Source organism: Chinchilla lanigera, unplaced genomic scaffold, assembly GCF_000276665.1.
Source record: "Chinchilla lanigera isolate Chin_1 unplaced genomic scaffold, ChiLan1.0 scaffold00016, whole genome shotgun sequence".
In the NCBI taxonomy this organism is placed as follows: Eukaryota; Metazoa; Chordata; class Mammalia; order Rodentia; family Chinchillidae; genus Chinchilla; species Chinchilla lanigera.
The window spans coordinates 14,666,916-14,689,641 of NW_004955417.1; the positions used below are offsets into that span (position 1 = coordinate 14,666,916).

General features: G+C 35.0%; 1 protein-coding gene across 5 annotated transcripts in view; it reads left to right on the plus strand.

The window, feature by feature from the left end:
* Positions 1-22,726, plus strand: part of Vps13b (vacuolar protein sorting 13 homolog B (yeast)) — a 657,708-nt gene that overhangs the window by 96,517 nt on the left and 538,465 nt on the right. For all 5 annotated transcript variants that reach the window (XM_013512757.1, XM_005381858.2, XM_005381857.2 and 2 more), the window contains exon 17: positions 3,438-3,619. In XM_013512757.1, the coding sequence (XP_013368211.1) occupies positions 3,438-3,619 (182 nt within the window). The remainder of the gene's footprint in view (positions 1-3,437; positions 3,620-22,726) is intronic.

Sequence of the window (22,726 nt, forward strand, 5' to 3'; positions counted from 1 at the left end):
ATGGAGATTATGTGAGAGCTACACACCCCTTAGGTGGGGGTAGCCTGTTTACAATGTAAGGGAAAGAAAGGGGCTGCTTGTCACCATTCCTCCCTTTTGCTCTGGCTGTTTGCTGTTCAGTTGCCATTCCCCCCTTTGCTTTTGTTGTTTTGTCTCTTGTGCCTCGGAGCCAGCCAAGTATGGACTGAAACCTCCACGAACTGTAAGCTAAATAAACCTTTCCTTCCTTCATTTTGGGCATTGAGTATTTTGTTTCAGCAAAGAGAGAAAAGTACCCAAGACAGTTGGTCATTATGCAGATGCTTTTATGTTTCTTGTTTATAGTTTAATTGCATTGTGATCAGCACATATGGTCTTTTGGGTTTTTAACTTCCAAGTTTTATTGAGGCTTGATTTAGTAGCCCAGAATAAAGTGTGTCGTGATTAATGTGTGTTCTGCTGTTTTTTGGATGGTGTACAGCATTCTTTATATGTTAATTAGGCCAAGTTGATCAATTTTAATCTTTGTGACTTTCTGTTTCTTCTACCAATTACTGACAGAGGAGCTGAAATCTCTAGTGATTTGTGTATTCCTCTTAAATTTTACATTTTCAAAAAATAATAATAGTTGGAAGATCTGTAGTATATGTAAGCCTAATTGATCTTTTGTCATTATGAAAAATCATTTTTTTCTCATTACAAATTTTAAATCACAATTTATGAGCAACGAAAACAGAATGAAGAATAGCCCTGATTTCTTTAAAAAGTAAATTTTCCCATAAGAAGGTATACACAGGTCAGTAGGAAAATTCCAGCAATTAAAAAGTCATTTTATAATATATAAGCCACCCCAAAATTAAAATACAGACAAATCAAATCTATTATCACATTAGAAATATACTTCCTTCACTCATTACCACATGGATGAAATGGGGAGAACAATTACGTTAACTCACTTAAAATGAACCCTATCTGTGAAACTTATGTAGAAAAATCTCTTTCCCTAGTTATATTCTTTGACCTAAAGTCTGGTTTGTCTGGTATTAATATGTCAGTCTTTTTTATTTTTGTATGTAGTATGGCTTTTCCCCCCATCCATTTACTCCTTTCCTCATCTTCATCCCCTTTCCTTATAAGCTATCTTCTTTATGCTCATTGTGGGGTTTTTATCGAAGGGATTGAGTTGAGTCCTTCTGTTTTTAATACAATCTGATAATCTCTGCCTTTAATGAATGTGCTTTGGCCTTTGGCATTTAATGTAATTATTAGTATTTTTGAGTTTAAGTCTATCATCTTGCTGTTTGTTTTCAAAGTTCCCTATCATTTGTTTCTTTTCTTTATTTGCATTTCATCTCCACAATTCCATTTTTAGGGTTCCATTCTGTTTTCACCACTTACTTTATTAATAATTGTTTTGTTTTATGTTTTTACTTGGTTTAAGGTTCAGAATTTACATCTTTTACTCTCTTGATTGCTGCCACACAGTATTCTGTGTCATATATGAGAACCTCATAACAGTATACTTATGTAGTTGTAGTTCTACATATAATCCCTTAAATTTTGTTTTTATTTTTCAGTTATACAATGAATTCTTTATTGTCTTGAAGATACTAAGAAAGAATGTCTTTTTTTCTTTCCCCTCATAGAAATTAAAATGAGGGCCTTCACACTGATGTACAGCCCCAGCCCTTTTATTATTTTTTATTCTTAGAAGAGTTTTCACCAAGTTGCTAAATTTCCCAGGCTGGTCCTGAGCTTGCAATTCTTCTGCATAAGCCTCCCAAAGTGCTGGGATTACAAGTGTGCATCACGATACCTGACTCTTTTTACACATTCACCCATATGTTTATCATTCATAGCATGCTTCACAGTCTTTGTGTAGATCCACAGATATTTATCCACTATTTATTTAACCTGAAGAATTTACTTTAACATTTTTTATAGTGCATATTGTTTAGTCATAAAAGGCTTTATGTTGCTACATTTTTGGAAGTTAACATTGCTGAATTTTTAATTATAGGTTGACAGCTTTTTTTTTTTTTTGGTAGCAGTTGAGGAAAGTTATTCTGTTTTTTTCTTTTGTGTAAGATTTCTGTAAGAAATTTACATTAGTTTTCCTCACCTTTCCCCTCCCTCTTTTGTCCTTGGAATTGAACCCAGGACCTTGTGCATTTTAAACATGTACCCCATTACTGAGCTATACCCCTAATTCTATTGTTTCTTTGTATGTGATGTGTTTTTCTACTCTCTGCCTGCTTTTACAATTTTTCTCCTTCACACTTAACATTTTTCTGGTCCCTTTTCTTAATTCTCTCTTCTGGGAGTATTGTTATTAACATTGCTTGATATTGTCCTACAGTTCATTAAGGCTTTATCCAATTATTTTAGTTGTTTTTCTTTTCTGGTCTTTAATTTCATGGGACTTCCTAAGAGGCTTATGAACTACATCACAGAATTGTCAGCCAGGGGAATAAAAGGGGGTAAATTTATCCCTCAGTTTTCCATGTTCTGAAATTGTGAACACAAAGTACAGTACTATTTTCCAGTGGTGTCTTTCAGTACAGGATAGCTGTATGGAAGGCCAATGAAAGTCTGCTTTTTAGTTGGTATATGTCACAGGGGCTAGAATAAGAGGTAGAGTAAGAAGCTTTTTAATTGATATGCTGTAATGTCCATTACTCTCTGGTTATGACGTGGCTGGGAAAATGATAGAGGATGGAAGTTTGTGGGGTAAAGAATGAGTGACTAGTAAGCATCTTATTATGTTCTTTTTCACATGTTTTTTCCTTGTTTATTAACCTTTAGTATTAGTTTACTACTCATAAGCGTTTCAGTTTTTACTTTGAGGTTTTATTTGGAAAATGTAAGTTCATGAAACATTCATAGACAGAATCAGATCATAGGTATTAATGGATTAGATGTTGCAGAGCAGAAATTCAAAAATAATTTTTCCATATTAATGTAAAGTAGGGACCTGGGTAAAATGTAAAGACTTCATAAATATTTTAAGAGAAAATATAGGTTAGAGGACTCTAAATCAGATCACTTGGAGTTAAATTCCAATTTTCCACTTAATAGTATGGTATTTTTGCCTTAATTTATGTGGGTATGTCTGTTGATTTCTGCATCTAATTCAATAGATTAATAGATTTAAGACATTTAGAGTAATTCAGTACGGCTAATAACTCCTCTGTTTAGTTTTGTTTTTATTGTTACTTTTGATGATTAACTTGATTGGAAAATTGTAATTATTTCAGCAGAATAGATCTGTATATGGACATTATTCTATTTTTTATTATTTTAAGTGTTTCTGAAATAGTGAAACTTAAAGTTAATATAACTGTATATCTAATTGATTTAACTCAACTTTAAAATATTTTGAATATATACACTTTCAATCTGATTCAATATTGCTTATTAAAACTATTCATTGTTTTTCTTTCTGTTTTCTAATATAGGACCAAAAGATCTCAGATTGTTATAACTGAAGGTATATTTGAACTTCCAAATCTCACAGTTCAAGCCACAAGAGCTCAGACACTTCTGCTGCAAGCAATATACCAAAGTTGGTCTCATATTGGAAATGTCAGCTCTTCAGGAATAAATGAAGCTTTGATGAATGAAGTCTTCCAAACAGTAGGTAAGAGCACAATTTCCTTGACAAGTCTATGTTCATAATACTTGGTAAGTCTGAAGAAGCAAATTTTCCTTTTTGTGCAAGAAACAAAGGCAATCTTAAAGTTTTCATAATTAACTACTAAAATACGGTTTTCTTTTATTTCATCTTAAAATAACATGCATCTTTGGAAATCAGTTCTGATGTTTTTCAAAATGTTAAATGCTGAGTTAGTATATGACCCAGCAATTTTGTTCCTAGACATACACCTAAGAGAAAGAAAAATATATGCCCTTAGAAAATCTTTTACATAAATGTCCATCTGATTATTTGTAATACCCAAAATGGTAACAGTTAAGTATATTTATTTATGAATGGGTAGACAAAGTGGAGTATATCTTTATAGTGGAATTTTAGACATTAAAATAACTAGATGTACTGATACAAGCTAAAATCAAGATGCACCTTGAAAACTTAATAAGCTGATGGTAAGAAGCTAGAAACAAAAAGAACATATTACGATTCTGTTTATATAATATACCTTGAATAGGCAAATCTATATTTGAGCTCAGTGACTGCCAACAGATACTTGCTTTTTTCTTTAAGAGGTAAAATTTTAATATTATTAAATAAATACATAATTTTGGAAAAAGGTAGGCAGTGTAATTAAAAAATTTGATATTAAATCCATATTTAGAAAGGAGCCCTCACAGTTTAGAAAATATTAGTGATGATCTGTTCCAAATGATACAATCAACACATCGTGGATTAGTTCATAAATTATTTAGTTCAGTAGTATAGTACTTTAGTTATATTTAATGTTTAGCTATTTATGATGAAATTTATTTGCTTTTTAATACAGAGGGTTGTATATGTATGTATGTATATATGTATGCATGTGTTTATGTATATGCATATATTTGAATGAATGAGAGAAACAGTGGCTTTCTGTGTTGCCAAGGCTAGTACTGAACTCTTGAATTGAAGGGGTTTTACTGCCTTGCTCTCTTGAGTAGTTAGGACTGTGGGCATGTAGCACCACAGCTAGCTTATATATTATATATTCAATGGAGAAATTACATTTATGTAATACAGATAATATTCTATATTATATAATTATGCAACAGGATTTGGTAGATAGGTTATGATTCTTATGATCAGTGGCAAGAGGGTCCTCAGTGGCCATCTGTGCCTTGGAGAGCTGGAGGACAACAGTAGTTGCTCATCCAAGAAGATAGATGCTGCAAGTCAGGAGGGGTCAAGGATGCAGCACCAGTCCAAGGTTGAAGGTCTACATGTTCATTGTAGAACTGTCTATGAAAGTGCTTTGAAAAGCTAAAGCAACTGGAGAGCAGAGACTAATGATGGTAGCAAAACATGCAACCACTCAACGACTAGAGCTCTTCAAAATGGGCACACTTGGTTTTTCTTTCCTTTTTTTTATTCTAACCAGACTACAAGGATATTGGTTGGTACCACCCACAGTAAGATAGGTCTTTCCCCCTGTTTGCTGGCCTGCATGTCAGTTATCCACAGACACACCTGGAACTGTGCTTTCCTAATCCAGTGGGCATTTCTTTCTTTCAATTTTTTGTTTTTTTCTTTTGTGGTTTTTTGAGACAGGGTCCTGCTATGTAGTTCAAGCTGGCCTTGAACTCACTGTATAGCCCAGGCTGGTCTTGAATTCAAGGTTGTCCTACCTTGGGCTTAAATGCTGGGATTATAGGTGTGCATCATCACACCCTTTGGTCACTAGGCATTTCTTACTCCAGCCATGTTGACATATCTAGATTAACAGCTACGACATTTTTATTAACTATAGTAACCATGCTGATCTCAAAATCTTGTCCCTTCTACTTAGAATTTTATACCCTTTCACAGCATCTCATTTCCTTTCCTTCTTGTCCCTGACTTTTCAGCTTCTTGTAACAATCATTATATGGTCTTCTTCTATGGTTTACGTTTTTTACATTCCAGTTTTTAAGGTGATGTGATATTTGTATTTCTGTACCTGGCTTATTTCACTTAGGATAATTTTCTCCAGGTTTGTCCATGTTATTACAAATGACAGAGTTTCCTTCTTTTTTTGAGGAAGAGTACCATCCCATTTGTCTGTTACTGCTTTTGTTTCCCATGGTTTCAGGTCATATGCAAAAAATTGCCTAGACTAATACAGTCTATTATTCTAACAGTTTCATACGTTTTAGTTTAAATTTTGATTTTTATCTGTTCTAAGTTGGGTTTTGTGTATGTTATAAGAATCTAATTTCATTCTTCTGCATGTGGATATGATGTTTTCCTAACACTTTGTTGAAGAGACTGTCCTGTTCCCTTTGTATTATGTTCTTGCTGCTGCTATAAAATGTTTAAATGTCTGTGAATGTGACAACATGTCTTAAAAGTTTTTTTCTTTTTCTGTTGGACTTTTCATTTGGTTCCCTTGAGATAATCTGTTTTTGTGCCAATACTATGTTGTTTTGACTACTATAGTTTTGTAATATATTTTGATGTCAGGTAGTATGTTACCTCTGGTTTTGTGCTGTATGTGTGTCTTTGGTTTTACATTTGCTTTGCTGGGCACTGTGACATGTACCTCTGGCCTAGCTACTCAGGAGTCTGAGGCAGGAGAATCATTGGAGCCTAGGATTTACAGGCCAGTCTGGGCAACATTGTAAGAGTCCAGCTCACAAACATAAATATGTAAATAAACAAAGAAATACTTGTTTTGGCTTTTTCATTTCTTTTGTAGTTGTAGGTGACTTTAAGAGTTTTCTTTTGTCTTGAAAAAAATAACACTGTGTTTTTGACCCCATCTCAAATAAGGAGATTCCTTGTTTAATGATGAAGCTACATTCCTGTGACTTCATTGTCAAATGAGTTGGTCTCTTAGTGAGGAATTATATGTAGTATGTACATTACAATATTCAGAACAAAGGAATAGCCAAAGGAAACTCCAACTTGATGAATTTGACTTTTTTTGCATAACTCTTATGTGCAGTAGTATAATTTATAACAGAACATAAAACTATATAACTCTACTATACATTACAGTCAGTAAAAATTATAGTTCTGTATAAACAAGGTCTACTGTACAAAGAAAGACATCAGGGCTCTATAAACAAGATGAACAGATTTATATACAGAAAAAAAGATGGATCATAAACTGTGTGCCTCACTTGTTAAGTGCAGTGATTAAACAGGTAAATTGTTAAATGAGAAGTATCTGTACCTCAGTCTTCTCATTGAATTAATGGTGCTACAGATAAGCAATATCATTTTAAGTTTGAAGCATCAAAACTATAAAATCTAGGAAGAAAAGACGTGTTTCTTTGGTAAAATATATTTTAATGCATCAGAAGAACAAGAGGGAATTGTTTTGCATTGAATCTAAGGTGAATTTCTTCTATTTTGGAAGTGAATTAGCCTAAGAAACTTTATGCAAATACCTGAATTACAGGTTCTATAAAGGTACACTGAAGAATCATTGCTCAGCTCTTGCAAAATAAAAAGTAGTAAGTTCTGTGATAACCCTTGTTAAGGGGTTTATTTAATTCATGGGACTTTATTAACTTGTATGTTATATATAACTAATGGTATAGTGAAAATCTTTTTGTTTTTGTCTTTTTGAGACAGGGTCTTGCTGTGCAGTTCAGGGTGGCCTTGAGCTCACTTTGTAACCCAGGCTGGTCTCAGACTTGCCGCGATCCTCCTGCCTCAGCCTCCTGAGTGCTGGGATTACAGGCGTGTGACATGATGCCTGGCTTGAATATCTTTTTAATTTAAAGAGGAAAAAAAATAAAACAAAATTTCGAAACAAGATAATAGGAGAGTAACAATGGTTAATACATTGCATATTGTTATCTTTAAATTAGTTACTCAAAGTGCCAGATATTGGAATGTAATTATTCAAACAATATTAGCACAAACCTTTCTTTTCAGTGAACTAAGAGAAATTAATAGTATAACTATCTTAAATATCCTTTTTTATATATGTGTGCATGTATATATGTGTGTGTGTATATATATATATATATATATATATATATATAATTTTTTTTCTTTTTGCTTTTCCCTTCCTTCTTTTCACCATTTCCTCATCCCAGTTTCTCTTTCCTTTTGAAGTTTCTTCTCATTTTGCAATATCTGTTGTACATTTTGGGTCTTTTTTACTCTTTCATCTTGTCACAGTAGGGAGATAATACAATGTTTACACATGTGTATCTGGTTTATGTCACTTATGACTATGGTCCCGAGTTGCATCCATTTACCTACAGAGTATGGTCTCGAGTTGCATCTATTTACCTATAAAAGTCTTCAGTTTATCCTTCTTTATGGCTGGGTAATACTTCATTGTATAAAGAGATAATATCTTTTTTTATCCATTCCTCGGTTGTTGGGCATTTGGGTTGTTTCTAGTACCTAGCTATGACAAATTGTGCTGTTATAAACATGGGTGCACATATATTGCTGTGGTACTGTTTTTAATTCTTCTGGAAAGATACTGAGAAGGGAAATAGCTGGCTCTAATGTGACTTCCAATCCTAGTTTTTTTGAGGAATCTCCACATTGATTTCCACAGTGGTTGCAGCAGTCTACACTCCTACCAACAGTGATGAAGGATTCTATTTTCCCACAACCCCTCCAGCATTTGTTATTGGTTGTTTGCTTGATAATAGCCATTCTTTCCATGTTGAGATGGAATCTCAGTGTTGTTTTAATTTTCCTCTCTTGAATGACCAATGATGTTGAACATGTTTTCATGTTTTTATTTTGCTGTTTGTGTTTCTTTTTTTGATGGTTTCTCTTGGCTGTGCAAAAGCTTTTTAATAAGACATGCCAGTTGTTGATTCTTTGTGATAGTTCTTGTGTGAATAGTGGTTTTTTCATAAACTGTCTGCCAACACCAATGTCTTCAAGAGCTTCACTTATTCTGTCTTCCAGCAGATTTAATATTTCTGTTTTAATATTTAGATCTTTGATTCATTTTGAAATTAGTTTAATGCATGGTGAAAGATGGCATGTGCAGAGTCAGTTTTTCCAGCACCATTTGTTAAAGCGGCTTTCTTCTAGTGAATGTGTTTGGTACCTTTGTTAAAGATAAGGTAGCTGAATATGTGTGCAGTTGTTTCTGAATTTTATAATCTGTTCCACTGATATTTGGGTCTGTTTTTTTTTGCCAGCACCACATGATTTTTGTCACAGCAGCTTTATAGTATAATTGCATGTTAGGAATTGTGATGCCCCCTACCTTGCTTTTGTTGTTCATAATTGCCTTTGCTATTTTAGGTCTCTTCTCATTCCAAATGAGTATAGGATTGTTTTCTCTAGTAGTATGAGACTTCCTATTGGAATTTTGATTGGAATTGCATTAAATATTTCAAACAGTTTTGGAAGTATGGCCATTTTCAGTATATTGGTTCTTATTACCCAAGAGCAGGGAATTGTTCCATTTTTTGATCTTCGCTTCAGTCTCCCTTTTCAGTGTACTGTAGCTTTCAGTGTAGAGGTCTTTTACATCCTTGATTAGATTGATTGCTAGGTATTTCATCTTTTTAGATGCTATTGTGGAAGATTTTATTTCCTTAATTTCTCTCTCAGTGGGTTTGTTATTTGTGTACAGGAAGGCTGTTGATTTTTCATTGTTGACTTTCTATTCACCTTGCTACTGAATTTGTTTATTAAATTTAACAGTTTCTTAGTGGAGATTTTAGTGTCTTCTGTGTAGAATATCATGTCATCTGTAATTTCTTTCTTTTGTCTAATTGCTCTGGTTAAAGTTTCCTGGACTATATTCAATAAGAATGGAGACAGTAGACATCCTTGTCTTGTTCCTGAGTTTAGAGAGAAAGCTTTCAACTTTTGTCCATTTAGTATGATATTGGCTGTTGGTTTGTCACAGATGGCTTTTATCAGCTTCAGATAAAGACCACCTATTCCAATTTTCTGTAAGGTTTTTAATATGGATGGGTACTGGACTTTGTCAGAAGCTTTTTATGCATCTATTGAGATGATCATATGATTTTTGTCCTTGGCTCTGTTAATATGGTATATTACATTTATTGATTTACATTTGTTGAATCCCTGCACCCATGGGATGAATCCCACTGGGTCATGGTGTCTAGTCTTTTTGATGATTTGCTACATTCTGTTTGCTAGTATCTTACTGAGGATTTTCACATCTGTGTTCATTAGGGGGATTGGCCTGTATTTTTCTTTCTTAGTTGGGTCCTTCTCTGGTTTTGGTATCAGGATAATGCTTGCTTCAAGGAATGAACTTGGGAGTATTGCATCCCTTTCAATTTCATTAAAGAGTTTAAGAAGTAGTGGTGTTATGTATTCTTTAAATTTCTTGTAGAATTCAGCAGTGTATCTATCAGGGCCTAGGATTTTCTTTGTTGGTAGGTTTTTGATTACGTGTTTGATTTCATTGATTACTATTGGTTTATTTAGGATTTTTATATCTTCTTGATTTAGCTTTGGTAATTCATGTGTTTCTAGGAATCTGTCAATTTCTTCTGCATTTTTTATCTTATTAGAATACAAGTTTTGTTTTGTTTTGTTTTTTTCTGGTACCGGGAATTGAACTCAATACCTTGCACTTGCCAGGCAGGTGCTGTGCCACTGAGCTAAATCCCCAGCCCCCTAGAATACAAGTTTTCAAAGTAGGTATAGATGATCTTCTGAATTTCTGCAGGTTCCTTTGTGATTTCATCCTTTTTGTTCCTAATTGTGTGAATTTGAGTCTTTTCTTTCCTTATTTTTGATAAGGTTTAAGAAGGGTTTGTTGATTTAATTTTTCTAAGAACCAACCCTTTGATTCTTCGATTTTTTTTTATATTTTTTTTTTTTAGTCTCCAGTGTGTTAATTTCTGCTCTGATCTTTATAATTTCCTCCTTCATATGAGCTTTTGGCTTAGCCTGCTCTTTTTCTAGAAGTTTGAGGTACACCATTAAGTTGTTTATTTGTAGTTGCTCTGTTTTCCTGATACGGGTATTCACTGTTACAAGTTTCCTGCTTAGTAGTGCTTTCACTGTGTCCCATAAGTTCCAGTTTGTTGTATTGTTATTATCATTTAATTGTAGAAACTGTCTCATTTCTTCTTTAATTTTATCTGTGACCCATTGGTTGTTCAGGAGGGTGCTATTTTGTTTCCATGTGTTTATGAAGTTCTTGTGATTTCTTTTGCCATTGGTTCCCAATTTCATTGCACTATGGTGTGACAATATGCATGGGATAATTTCAATTCCTTTGCATGTACTTAAGCATATTCTGAGATCTATGTTATGTTGTCTATTTTGCAGAACATCCTGTGTGCAAGTGAGAAGAATGTGTATTCTTATGTTGGGGATTGGAATACTCTGTAAACATCTACTAAGTGCATTTGTTCCAAAGTTTGGTTCAGTTCTAATATTTCATGGTTGATTTTTTTTTTTATCTAGTTGATTTGTCTTTTTGTGACAGTGGGGTATTGAGATTCCTCAATACAATCATATTAGTGCTTATTTGATTTTTCATGCCTGTTAATATTTGTTCTAGATGGTTGGGTGTGCTGGTATTTGTTGCATATATATTTATTATTGTTATCTCTTCCCTTTGGATTGTTCCCATTCTTAGGATGTAGTGACCTTCTCTTTCTGTCTTAATCAGTCTTGGCTTGAAATTCACTTTGTCTGCAAATAGAATAGCTACACCTGTTTTTTTCTAGATTCCTTTCACATGGACTATTATTTTCCATTCTTTGACTTTCAGTCTATGAATTTCTTTTTGAATTAAATGTATGCAGCATATTGTTGGATCTTGCTTCTTGATCTGCCAATCTGTGTCTTTTGATTGGTGAATTGAGACCATTAACATTGATAGTTATAACTGATATGTACTGATTTAATCTTGTCATGTTATTTTCCTATAGTTGGCTCCCCCTCTTTTATCCCCCCTCCCTTTGTTTGCCTGGCCTGGTAGATTCCTTCTTTTAGGGTTCATGGAGTTGTAGTCCTTACTATCTCTTTCTAAAATGTCATTCAAAACATTTTGGAATGCTGGTTTGGCAGTTATAAATTTCCTCAGATGTTCTTCTTCATGTAAGTATCTTATTTCTCCATCAGTTTTGAAAGATAGTTTTGTAGGATACATCACTCTGGGTAGAAGTTTGTTTTGCTGTAGAACTTCAAATACTTCACTCAAAGCTCTTCTTGACATGAGGGTTTATGCTGAAAGGTCAGCTGTGATTGTGATTGGCTTTCCTTTTTAGGTGATTTGTTTCTTTTCCCTAACAGCTTTTAAGATTCTATTCTTCTGTTGAATTTCTGGAACCTTGACTGTGATATGCTGGCCTATAGATTTTTTTTTGATTGTAGCTAATTGGAGTAGTATGTACCTCACTTATCTGTATATTAAATTCTTTTCCTCCACAGGAAAGTTGTCTGCCTTTGATTTGAGTCTTTTCTTTGCCTTTTTATGTCATTTGTGCTATCTCCTGCATTTTCATTGACTCCAGTCAGTTACTCTTCTTTGTCTCATCTAGCAGCTGCTGTATTGATTACTCATGGAATTGGCTATTTTTAAGAATTTTTTTGTGTGTGTGTGATTACTAACCACAAACCCTGTCTTTTATATCCGAGATCTTGTCCTTACATTCCTTAATCTGCTGTGGATAGTTTCAATGGTAATTTTTATTCTCCTGGATATCTATGTGAATTTTCCTTATGGATTCCATTTCTTTCCTATGCTGAGCATTCATGGCTTGCATAATTTTTTTTTTTTTGGTACCAGAAATTGAACTCAGGACCTTGTGTTTGCCAGGTAGGTGATGTGCTACTGAGCTGTATCTCTGGCCTCCATAATTTTCTTTAGCTCCTCTATTTTTTAGTCTGTGTCAGCTCTAGAGTTACTAAGAATGTTTTTCAGTGTGGATACTATTTCTGCTGTTATGTGAGAAATTATTTCTGATTTGATTTTTTATAGAACCTCATTCAATTGCTTTGTTGTCACCACTTTAGAGAGGCCAGGTGGGGGGCTTTTGGATTGTCCTACCTCATTGCCCCCTGGGTTTGCCTTTAGTGAACTGGATGTCTTTTTTTTTTTTTTAAGTTTAATTCCTGGAGTGATGTTTGTAAATTGCCTATGGTGGGTTGCTTTATTGCTAGTATTTAGAACCCATAGGAAATGACTACTTCTCCAAGATATCTTCCAGATGTAGCTGATTATTTGGGGTTTGAATTGGTTGCAAGATCCTACCTCTTCAGTTTGTTGGAGATAGGGAGTTGCTGCCCTTTTAATCTAGCCCCTGGTTCTTTGGCTATTTCCCACAGTATTTTCGGTGACCCTTAGTCAACTCAATTTTGGAATACCAGGGAGAACAGATGTTTAGAACAATTGTGTTACTTTTTGTATAGTGATACCATCAGCAATGACAACAGCATCAAACACAGCCTAGAAAATGGCAAACTGAGCTAACCATTAATTTGCCACCTTTAAGCATATGAACTGGATATAACAAAATCTAAAACAAACAAAATTATATGCAGTATACAAGTCCTTAATATGTCAATTTTGCCATCAGGGATTAGAATTTAAAATGGGCAAGGGACAAAATAGAGAAGTGGAAGAAGAGGAGGAAGAGATTAGATACCAGGCTGGACGACAAAGTGGGGGGGGTCATGTTAACTTTCAAAACTGGTGCAGAAGGGCCGGGAATATAGCTTAGTAGAATTGTGCCTGCCTGGCAAGCACAAGGTCCTAAGTTTGATTCCTGGTGCTATACAGACAAACAAATAAAAAACAAAAACCAGAAACTGGTTCAGAAGACTGGAGGGAAAGAGAGAAGGAAGAGATCAAAAGAACAGAACCATGACCACAAAGAGGCTAGAACCATGTTCACACTCATATAAAAACAAGATAAAAAAAACAAGATCCAAAGAAAAAAGAAACACACAAAAAAACCCACCACCACAAGAACAAAAAAACAAGATGGGAAAAAAAAGAAAAGAGTAAAAGGTCTACTTCTAGGTATGTCTTTGCTGTTGCTGGTAGACAACATGTGGAGACAAGAGTCCTGTTCAGTGCCAGTCTATCCCAGAAAGTCAGCAGTAGCTTTTTGGTCGGGTAGTGGATACTCTCAGCGAGTCTGTACCTTCTGGCTGTGACTAGACACATTCAACCTGCAATTGTCTGTGCTCCTTCCTCTGGCCTGAGCCTAGCTGGGAGCCACTAGATGGAGCCAGCAGCTGCTCTGAATTCTGAGTTTAGTTGGCCCCTCTCCAAGATGGCTCCCAGCCAGTTGCTTTCTCGCACAGGGTGACTGAGCCCTCAGCACTCACTGACATCTAGTGCAGTTCTTCAGGTCCACTGCTCCCCACTAGTACTGTTTCTCTGTGGGGGCTTCTGGGATTGCCAGCAGTCACTGTGTGCCCACAGGTTTGAATTGCTCCTCTCATGCAGTACTGTCTGAGGGAGAAGGCACCACAGGCCACCTCCTCGTTTGTTGAAATTTCTCTCTCTGTTCTTTCCATGGGCTTCAAGTTGCACTTCCTGGGCCCAGAGAACCCATTTCCTTCCTTGTCTTCCTCACATTGCTAAATTCCATTGTCTGAATGGTTATTCTTGCAGAGGCTTTTTATCTGCTGCTGACCACTTTGCCATCTTGGTGCTCCCTTCCAGGTCTTTCTGGTGTTGAACAAGGAATTGAATAAGACAAGGCAAAAATGGTACCAAATGTTTATTTGAATAGCGAGGGATGGTGGGATAAGGGAGAAACTGGCTCTGCAGAGCATACTTGGGCCTGACAAAGAGGAAAGGAGAAAAAGAGCACAAATAAAAGTCCCCCTGTTCTAAAAGGCACGGAGTGGGCTATAATAGCCATGAATATCTCACTGTTTGTGTCAGATAATGTGAATATTTTCATTTTCAAGTCTTGATGTTTAAGAGCAATCACTGAATTAGGGTTGAATATCTTAACTACTGAAATGACTAAATGAAAGTTGGTTTATTTCATTGAGTTTCAGCTAATTTTGTCATGTTCAAAATGGTATCTTTACAGCTGCCAATAGTTCTTGTGTGTGGCAGATACAGTGTTGTTTTTGGAGTTGTTTTGTTGTTCTTCTGGACTTAGAGCCTTGCTGGAATTCATCCATGTCGAGATAATTACATATAGAAGTGGTTCAAGGGTCTAGAGTTTTTGGAAACTGAGATGACTCTTGTTGCACTTGGAGTCTAGATAATCCTGCTTTAACCTAGAGGGCTATAGGGCAGAGATAAATTTAATAGTATGGCTGAAAGGTAAATAGGATAGTAAGTAGTGGTGTTGGTGAGACAGCAACAAAATCCAAGGCATTGGTTAAGTTTAGGTATTTGGACTTTATCAAGAAATTCTACATTGGTGCCTCATGTACCTGTTGGAAGGGGGCCTTACCAGGCTCACAGACATATATTCTCACTCCTAGAGATGCCAAATGGGAGTACATCAATACATCTATAAATGAACGTGACAATGCAATTGGTAATAGAAATTTGAAACCATACCCCTTCATCTGTTTTTCACAAACTTTGCAGCTGTCTGCTAAGCATTTTGGGACTGTATTCTCTGAAATTTGAAGTCTTGAATTGATTCACTTTTTTAGAGTGATAGTTCTCTCGCATCAATTTCATTGGCTTCTAACCAGTAATATTGTTGTTGGCAGGTTATACATACTGTTTTACAGATGGGAAAATTTATGCTCAGAAGTATTCAGTGTTTTTTTAAAAAGTATCATCCCACAGCTATTCACTAAGTCAGTTTTTTAAGGCAGGCCTTTACACTTGTTTGTTATTATTATTTCTCCTGTAACAAAATACCTTCTTCATAAATGAGATCAGAAACAGACTAAAAAGACTTGGTACACCATTAGATATTATTTCATGAAACTATAGCAAATACTAGAAATTTAATTGTTACAGAGGAATTATAAATGATACAGCAGTGATTTAAAGTTCAACTAAATTTGGGATGATTGAAGTATTAGTTTTTTGTTCTTCACATTTATGGTCATATTCAAACTGTAGATATTCTAGTGATTGCCATTTACCCAGAGGTTAAAATTCAAAGTCACATGTGAATTTGGTTTGCTCTGGAAAACAAGGACTTGCTACCATTTTTTCCCACATTCAAGTCATTATTTTGTTGACAGTGTAGATCCATTAATATGGCATTTGCAGGGAAATAACTTATAGATTTAAGAAGCTGTGTAAAGGTGATCAAATGGACATTTGAGTCCCTCATGTAAATGATGTCTTACTGTTAAAATAAAAATCTACTTTCCAGAAAGTAACTGTAAAAGTATTTTATGCAAGATTTCATGTGGGATACCTTAATGGTAGAATAATAAATTTTGCCTCATAAAAGTGAAATTCAATAATACAGTAGCTTTCTCAGCTCAGTAGCATCTGGTCTATTCTCATGAGAGCCAATATTTTCCAACTCATTAGGATCATGTCGTTCTGTATGTCGTCAACATTGACTTAGCCAAGCTACCTTTACTTACATAACCGCCAAACTATTAAATAGGTCTCTTGTGGAGTGAAGTCAAATATTCCTCTTACTTTACTTCTGCCTTAGAAGAGAGGAAGAAAATGTACATACTGTAACATTTAAACATCTGGTCTAAAACCACATCAGTGTAACTTTGAGCAAAGTTACGGATTTAGTATTCTTCCCAGGTGTGCATATAAAAAGGATTTTGGAGTTGTTGCATAGTTCTTTAACCACTTATAAAAAAAAGACTGTGAAGGTATAGTGATTCACTTTTTATATTTCTCTATTTTCAAGCTACTTCCCCTGCCTCTCTCCACAATCTTAAATTGCTAATATGTTCTAAGACATATATTTTGGAGCTGTTATAAAAATTTTCTTGCCAGATATTAGCATTGGCTATGAATTTATCTTTGCCAAAATATAACACTCATTTGAATTAGATTTTCAGTAAGAACTACTTTTTGTAAATCTTGTAAATTTTTTTTTTTTTTTTTGGTTTTTCTCCGGTACCGGGAACCGAACTCACGACCTTGCGCTTGCCAAGCAGGCGCTTTTGCCGCTGAGCTAAATCCCCAGCTCCAATCTTGTAAATTTTAGTATGCCTGTAAGTGAGCTTTTCATTATGTGGATGTTTATTGAATTTAAAGATTCCATTTAAATATAATTCATGTCTAGGCAATGAGGGCTCATTTTTAGAATATGTGATCATTATTAAGATATGAATAACTTGTATAAGGTTCAAATACTCATTTAGAGTTTTAGCAAGATATATTAATTTTGTTTCTATATTTTGCTTTAGGAACTTGATAATATTTGCAATTATTTTTCTGATGATACTTCTTGGCCTAGGACTATGTATTTTATGTATCACTTAAAAGAGAGTGGGTCAGTGATCGAATTGAAAATAATTGTAAACAGCAGAAAATGTCTTGTATAAAAATCTGTATTTACTAAGTGATTTGCTAGATATATAATGCCTTAAATTACAAATAAGTATATTTTATTGGATTTTTGAAAAGCAGGCAGTATATATTTTTAGTGTGATTTATCAGTATTAAAATCTTACATCACGGAAAGTGTATTTTACTAAGTTAATATTGAGAATGTGTTGCTAACAAAGGAATGTGTTAAGTTTATGCAGAAAGGACAACTTTTTTTCCTTTTGAAACTGACTTTAAATATGTTATATTGCTTTGTAACCTAAAATGTATTTCTTTCATTTGTATTCACTTACTAAACTTCTAAAAATGTGTACTATGTCATATGTTCAGTTCTAGTAAGAAATAGACCCATTCTAGTAAAGGACATAGAATCTTTTGTATCAGCTATTGTAAGGTCAGGTATAGCTTTAAAGTTGGACAAGCATTCATTATATAGTAGAGAAAGACTATTAATGTTATAGAACTGTTAAGAAAAGTGCACAAACTGGTTTCTGAAAGTTAGAATTCCTGTATAAAAATGGGGGAAAATGAAAGGACTTGGTTTACTGTCTGCCCAAAATAGAAGTCCGCTTCTGTGTCAGAAAACTCCAGGCCCTTACGTTTAGTGTTTCCAGGGATCTTTCTTAGATTTAGATAAGCTGTATTTCAGAGTAGAGAAGTTAGTTGTAGCTAAGACTTGGCTGATAGCAAAATGGGAACTTTTTCTCTGCATAGCACCTCTTTGTATTGTTACTATTCCTTTGCCAGGAGCAGGAGCTGGCTGTCACTGCTACAGGGAGAATTAGATGACCATTGTTAGCCAGCAGATTGAAAAAGTGCTAACTTTATCACTTAAGGTGTAATTTTAGAGATGTCCTTGTATACTGTGTTCAGATTGCATGAAAAAGTTTTGTCAATATGCCATATTATAGTGATTATTGACCTGATGTCAATAATTAACTATCAGTAGAGACTTTGTCTGACCTTTGGAGAGCTAGAATACCGAAAAATAAACTTCAGTGGTCTAATTATATAAGATTTTTTCCTTGTACCTTCTTGCTTATTACTGCTTTTTTCTTATTTTACTAATTAAAATTACATAGCCATTATTGCCATTTTTATAGTATTTAGTGTTTGTCATGTCCTGTTTCTGATAGGAAACTTTGGTAGTCTTGATTGACATGAGTTTGGGGATAGGTTGAGGAAAATAAAAATTTATTTAATTATACTCTTTTTTTTATATGAATGCCTTTTCTTTCTTTGTATTGTCTTATCCAGTTGTCCTGGTTAAAACTTGCCATACAGGCAAGTGTGGTGGTGTGCACATGTAATCCCAATAGTTTCAGAGGCTGAGACAGAAGGATCACAAGTTCAAGCCCATCTTGGGCATTTTAATGACATATGGAGACCCTGAGTCACAGTAAAGAAAAAAGGATTGGTATTGTAGTTCAGTGCAAAGGCTTTACTGCCATAAAGCAAGCAAGCAAACAAACAAAAACACACAGCCTCCCCCAAACAAAAACAGTAACCAAAATCCTTCAGTACGTACTGAATAGAAATGTTAACAGTGAACATTTTGATCTTGTTCCTGATCTTGTGTGAAATCATTTGACCTTTGACCATTAAGTGTGATTAATTGTGGTGTGCTTTTTGTCACTGTCCTTTGTCAAATTGAGCAATTTCCCTTCTGTTCTTAGTTTGTTGTGCTATACATTTTCAGCTGACCTCCCCAGTTCTTGTTACAAAGAAGTGTGGTGTGGTGTGTTCTTTCACCACACTGACATCCATCATTGGAAGCAACAAATGAAATCACTGTCTTGCTAAAAACTCTTTATGCTGCTGTAATAGATATTATTGCTTGAATTCCCAAACTTCATTCTTCTTTTATTCTATCAGTGAACACTGTTTTGCTTTTAGAAAACTTTTTTTTTGAGACAGGGTTTTACTATGTAGTTTCAACTGTCCTTGAACTCACTGTGTAGCTCAGCTTGCCTTGAGTTTAAGGCAGTTTCCCTGCCTCAGCCTTCAGAGTGCTGGGATTACAGGCATGGGGAACTCATTATTTTTTGCCCTGTGAAACAGTCATCCTTTTTTGATGGAACTGATACATGACTCAATTTTATTTTATTTTTGTTTTTTTTATTTTTATTTTAAAAAATAGAAGGAAAACATATTAACAGACAGACACCCATTTACAAAATAGCATAAGAACAACACAAACAAGACAGAGTTATATAAAATCCAAAATAACATTAAAATTTCACATGGCATTAGCTCATATTATTTGCAAAGTGGAAAACGGAATTCAGTAAAATGGCTAGTAATTTCTTCTATATATTTCTTGACCTACTTTTTAGATCCTTTCTCATAAGAAGTAGTCGTTTTTGAGTAATTTTTCATTTCTCTAAAAGCCTACTTGCTACTCCACACCCATCTCACCCTTCTGTATCATTGGAACCACTTGATACATCTCTCTGTTTCCATCCATGATTCAGGGTCTGGTATCAATCCTATTATAAAGGTGGGGATAATGTAAGGAATGCACAATCAGTAGTTGACTCAGGAGCATCTCCTTAGCTTTGCAGTTAATCCTGTTTTGACTATGTGCTTAGCCCTGGAGATTATACTTCTATTTGAGATAACCCAGTTTCCATCTCAAGCTTCCATTTCAGTTGTTGGGGGTGTATTTCTTCTGCTGGGCCACATTCTCTCTCTATTATTGTAGTTTATCAACGACCAAAATCATGAATTTTTCTTTGTGCACTCTCATAGTTTATGGAGGTTATACCATATTTCAACCTTCTGGATGTTATACTTCCCTACTTGAAGACATCTACTTGCTGATTATGCATTCTACTTGTTTTAAAGATTGTTACTGATTATATTACATTTGCCTGTTGGGATAATTATTACTTTTTATTTTACTGGACTGCTATCACCTGCCCACTATATCATCTTTTGCCCTCCATACCATTTTTAAGATTGTGGGTTGGTAAATCTAGCTCAGTAATTGTTTAGGTAATTAGAATTTTATTGGAACATAATCATGCTTATTATTCCTTTAAATATTTGTCCTATGATGGTATAGTTGAAAAACTGTGACAGAGAACATATGACTCACAATTATGAAATCATTTTCTTATCTGGCACTTTACCAGAAAAGTACTGTTTATGATATAAAATATAATTTCTAACCTTGTACTTTTCATTTATATGGTTTCTGTTAAAATCCCTCCTCCCAGCCTCATGAACTCATAGGTAGGGATTTTGAGAGATAATTTGATCAGGTGAATGGTGATTCTCATTGGTGAGAAAATTACGGCATTGGGAGGTGAACCCAGGTCCTAGGAGGTAGGTTACTGGGGATGTGGCCTACAAGAGTCTTTCTCCTTCTCTTGTCCCTTGATCTTTCACTTCTTCCTGCTGCCATACCATGAGCTGCTACTACTCATCTGCTGTGCCCCTTTGCCATGCCGCCATTCCTTGGAGCCAGCCATCTATTGACTGAAACCTCTACAGTCTCAAGATCCAAAATAAACTTTTCCTCCTTTCATTTTTGGGTGTCAGATATTTGTGTCTCAGTGACAGGGAGGTAACCAAGACAGGGGTCTCTTTAGAACAGCGTACTTTTTATTTGTAGAGAGTTTATGAAAAAATTAGCATATTTGTTTATGAGATTTCCATCTACTTTTTAATTTCAAATTTCACCTAATCAAATATTGGACACAGGAGGTCCTGAGCTTTAAGTAATCCTCACTGTTAACTCTTTCTTTTTTAACCACCATTTTGTTAAAATGTCTTCTCTAAATAATTACATAGAGTTAAATGGTTATAGTACTTGATACTTTCTACCTCTACTTCAGTAAAATTACCATAGTAAACCAGTGACCAACCATAGTTAAATTTATCTTTTACTTTTACAACCTGTATGTTTCTTTACTTTTATTTCTCTTACCCTAGAGCAACTCCATTATTTCTTTTTCAGCTTTCAGTTTGTTGGTATACCATTTACCAAGAGTGAGTTTCAAAAATTCAGGTGTGACCATACTGTTATTCCTTCACAGACTTATTGTTAATAGGTTAAAAGCTCAAATCTGCCCGTGTATTCTGTTAGCCTTTCAGTTTCTCAAAAGAGCTGTGCTTTTTTTTTTTTTTTTTTTTTGGCGTGGAGTTTTTCTCAATGGTCTTGTCTCTGTTGCATCTGTTTTTATTAACTTATCCTTTAGAGCCCAGCTCCCATGTCAGTCCCTAGGGAAACATTTTTGAGTAGAAAACACATTCCATAAGGTCAGTACTATGTCTAATTTATTTCCCTGCTATCTCCTCAGCAATTAATATTTACATTGAAGCATGTCTGAAGGTAGCGTTTGTCTGCTTTGTTGGGTAGATCTTTAGGCTATAAATAGGTTACAAATTCTAATACTTCTTAAAGTGCATCTGTTTTTTTTTTTTTTTTTTGCCCATGTCACATTATCTGTGGTATAGAGGATGGGAACTAGGATATCTGGCTCTGTTAGTGAGCAAAGTTGGCCACTTGTAAATAATGTATGGGAAGTAATTGTTAGTAAGAAAATATTGCAATTTGAATTACATGTGACAAATTGTTAAAGGAGAAGTGTTATTTGCATTCTTGTGTCTGGGGTCCTTAAGGCTATCCATACATTTGGATATTCTCTAGAAGGATTTATAGGAATTAATATATAATAATACTTATGGGTAAGATTTATTATGGTAATACAGTAAGAAGTCAGTTAAATCATAAGGTGAAAAGACACAGGCAGAGGGTAGAGAAATCCATGCATATGCTTTGTTATTCTTGCTTTTACCTGGAGGAGTACATTTGAGTTTGCTTCGTTTTCCAGTGACAAAAATATAGTAATGTGCCATGTTTCTGCTCAGGGAAGCCCATTCAGTTGTGAAGGTGTCTGTTGGAAGTTCATTATATGAGCAGCCTCTGCCTAGCGACACCACGATTCAAGACTCCCAACAGGAAAGCAAATAGTAAAAATATCTGATAAGATATTAAAAATAAAGTTTTTTCTTTTTTCTTTTTAAATATGTGGGCACAGTAAAGCAGTCGTATCAGTTAGACAATTGAGGCAAGCTGAGTTCCCAGATGCTGCTGGTCAAGAGTCAGTTTTCCAAGCAAGAGCTTCTAAGGATAGCATTTTTAGGGGTGCTTTGCTAACCTTGGTTTGGTATAATTTTTAAAGTAATGTGTCTTAGTTACTTTCCCCATTGCTGAGACAAAATGCCTGACACTCAATGTTAGAGGAGGAAAGTTTTGTTTGGCTCACGGTTTGCAAAAGGTTTGGCCAGTAACTGGCTGGCTCCAAGTCAGGGTGGCATGGCAGAGGGGCATTACAGAGGAGAAATAGTCCGTTACAAGCAGGCAGATGAGGACACATTAGCCCTCTTTCTATCCCTTATATTTTATGCAGCCTACCTGCCCTAGGGTGGGTATAGGTCTCACATTCTTAATCCTAGCCAGAGCTATGCCAAACCAATCAGTGGACTGATTTAGTAATCACACACCCTTGATCCTAGCATCATACACTTTAGATCAGTCACCTCTGAAAAACCCACCTCCCGTGACTGCGGGACACTCTGAGGGGACATCAAGACACAAGCCATACATGGTTCTTAGTCCCTCCCTCCCTCCCTTTGCTTTAGGCTTTACTGTTTACTCTTTATTTAAGTTTGTA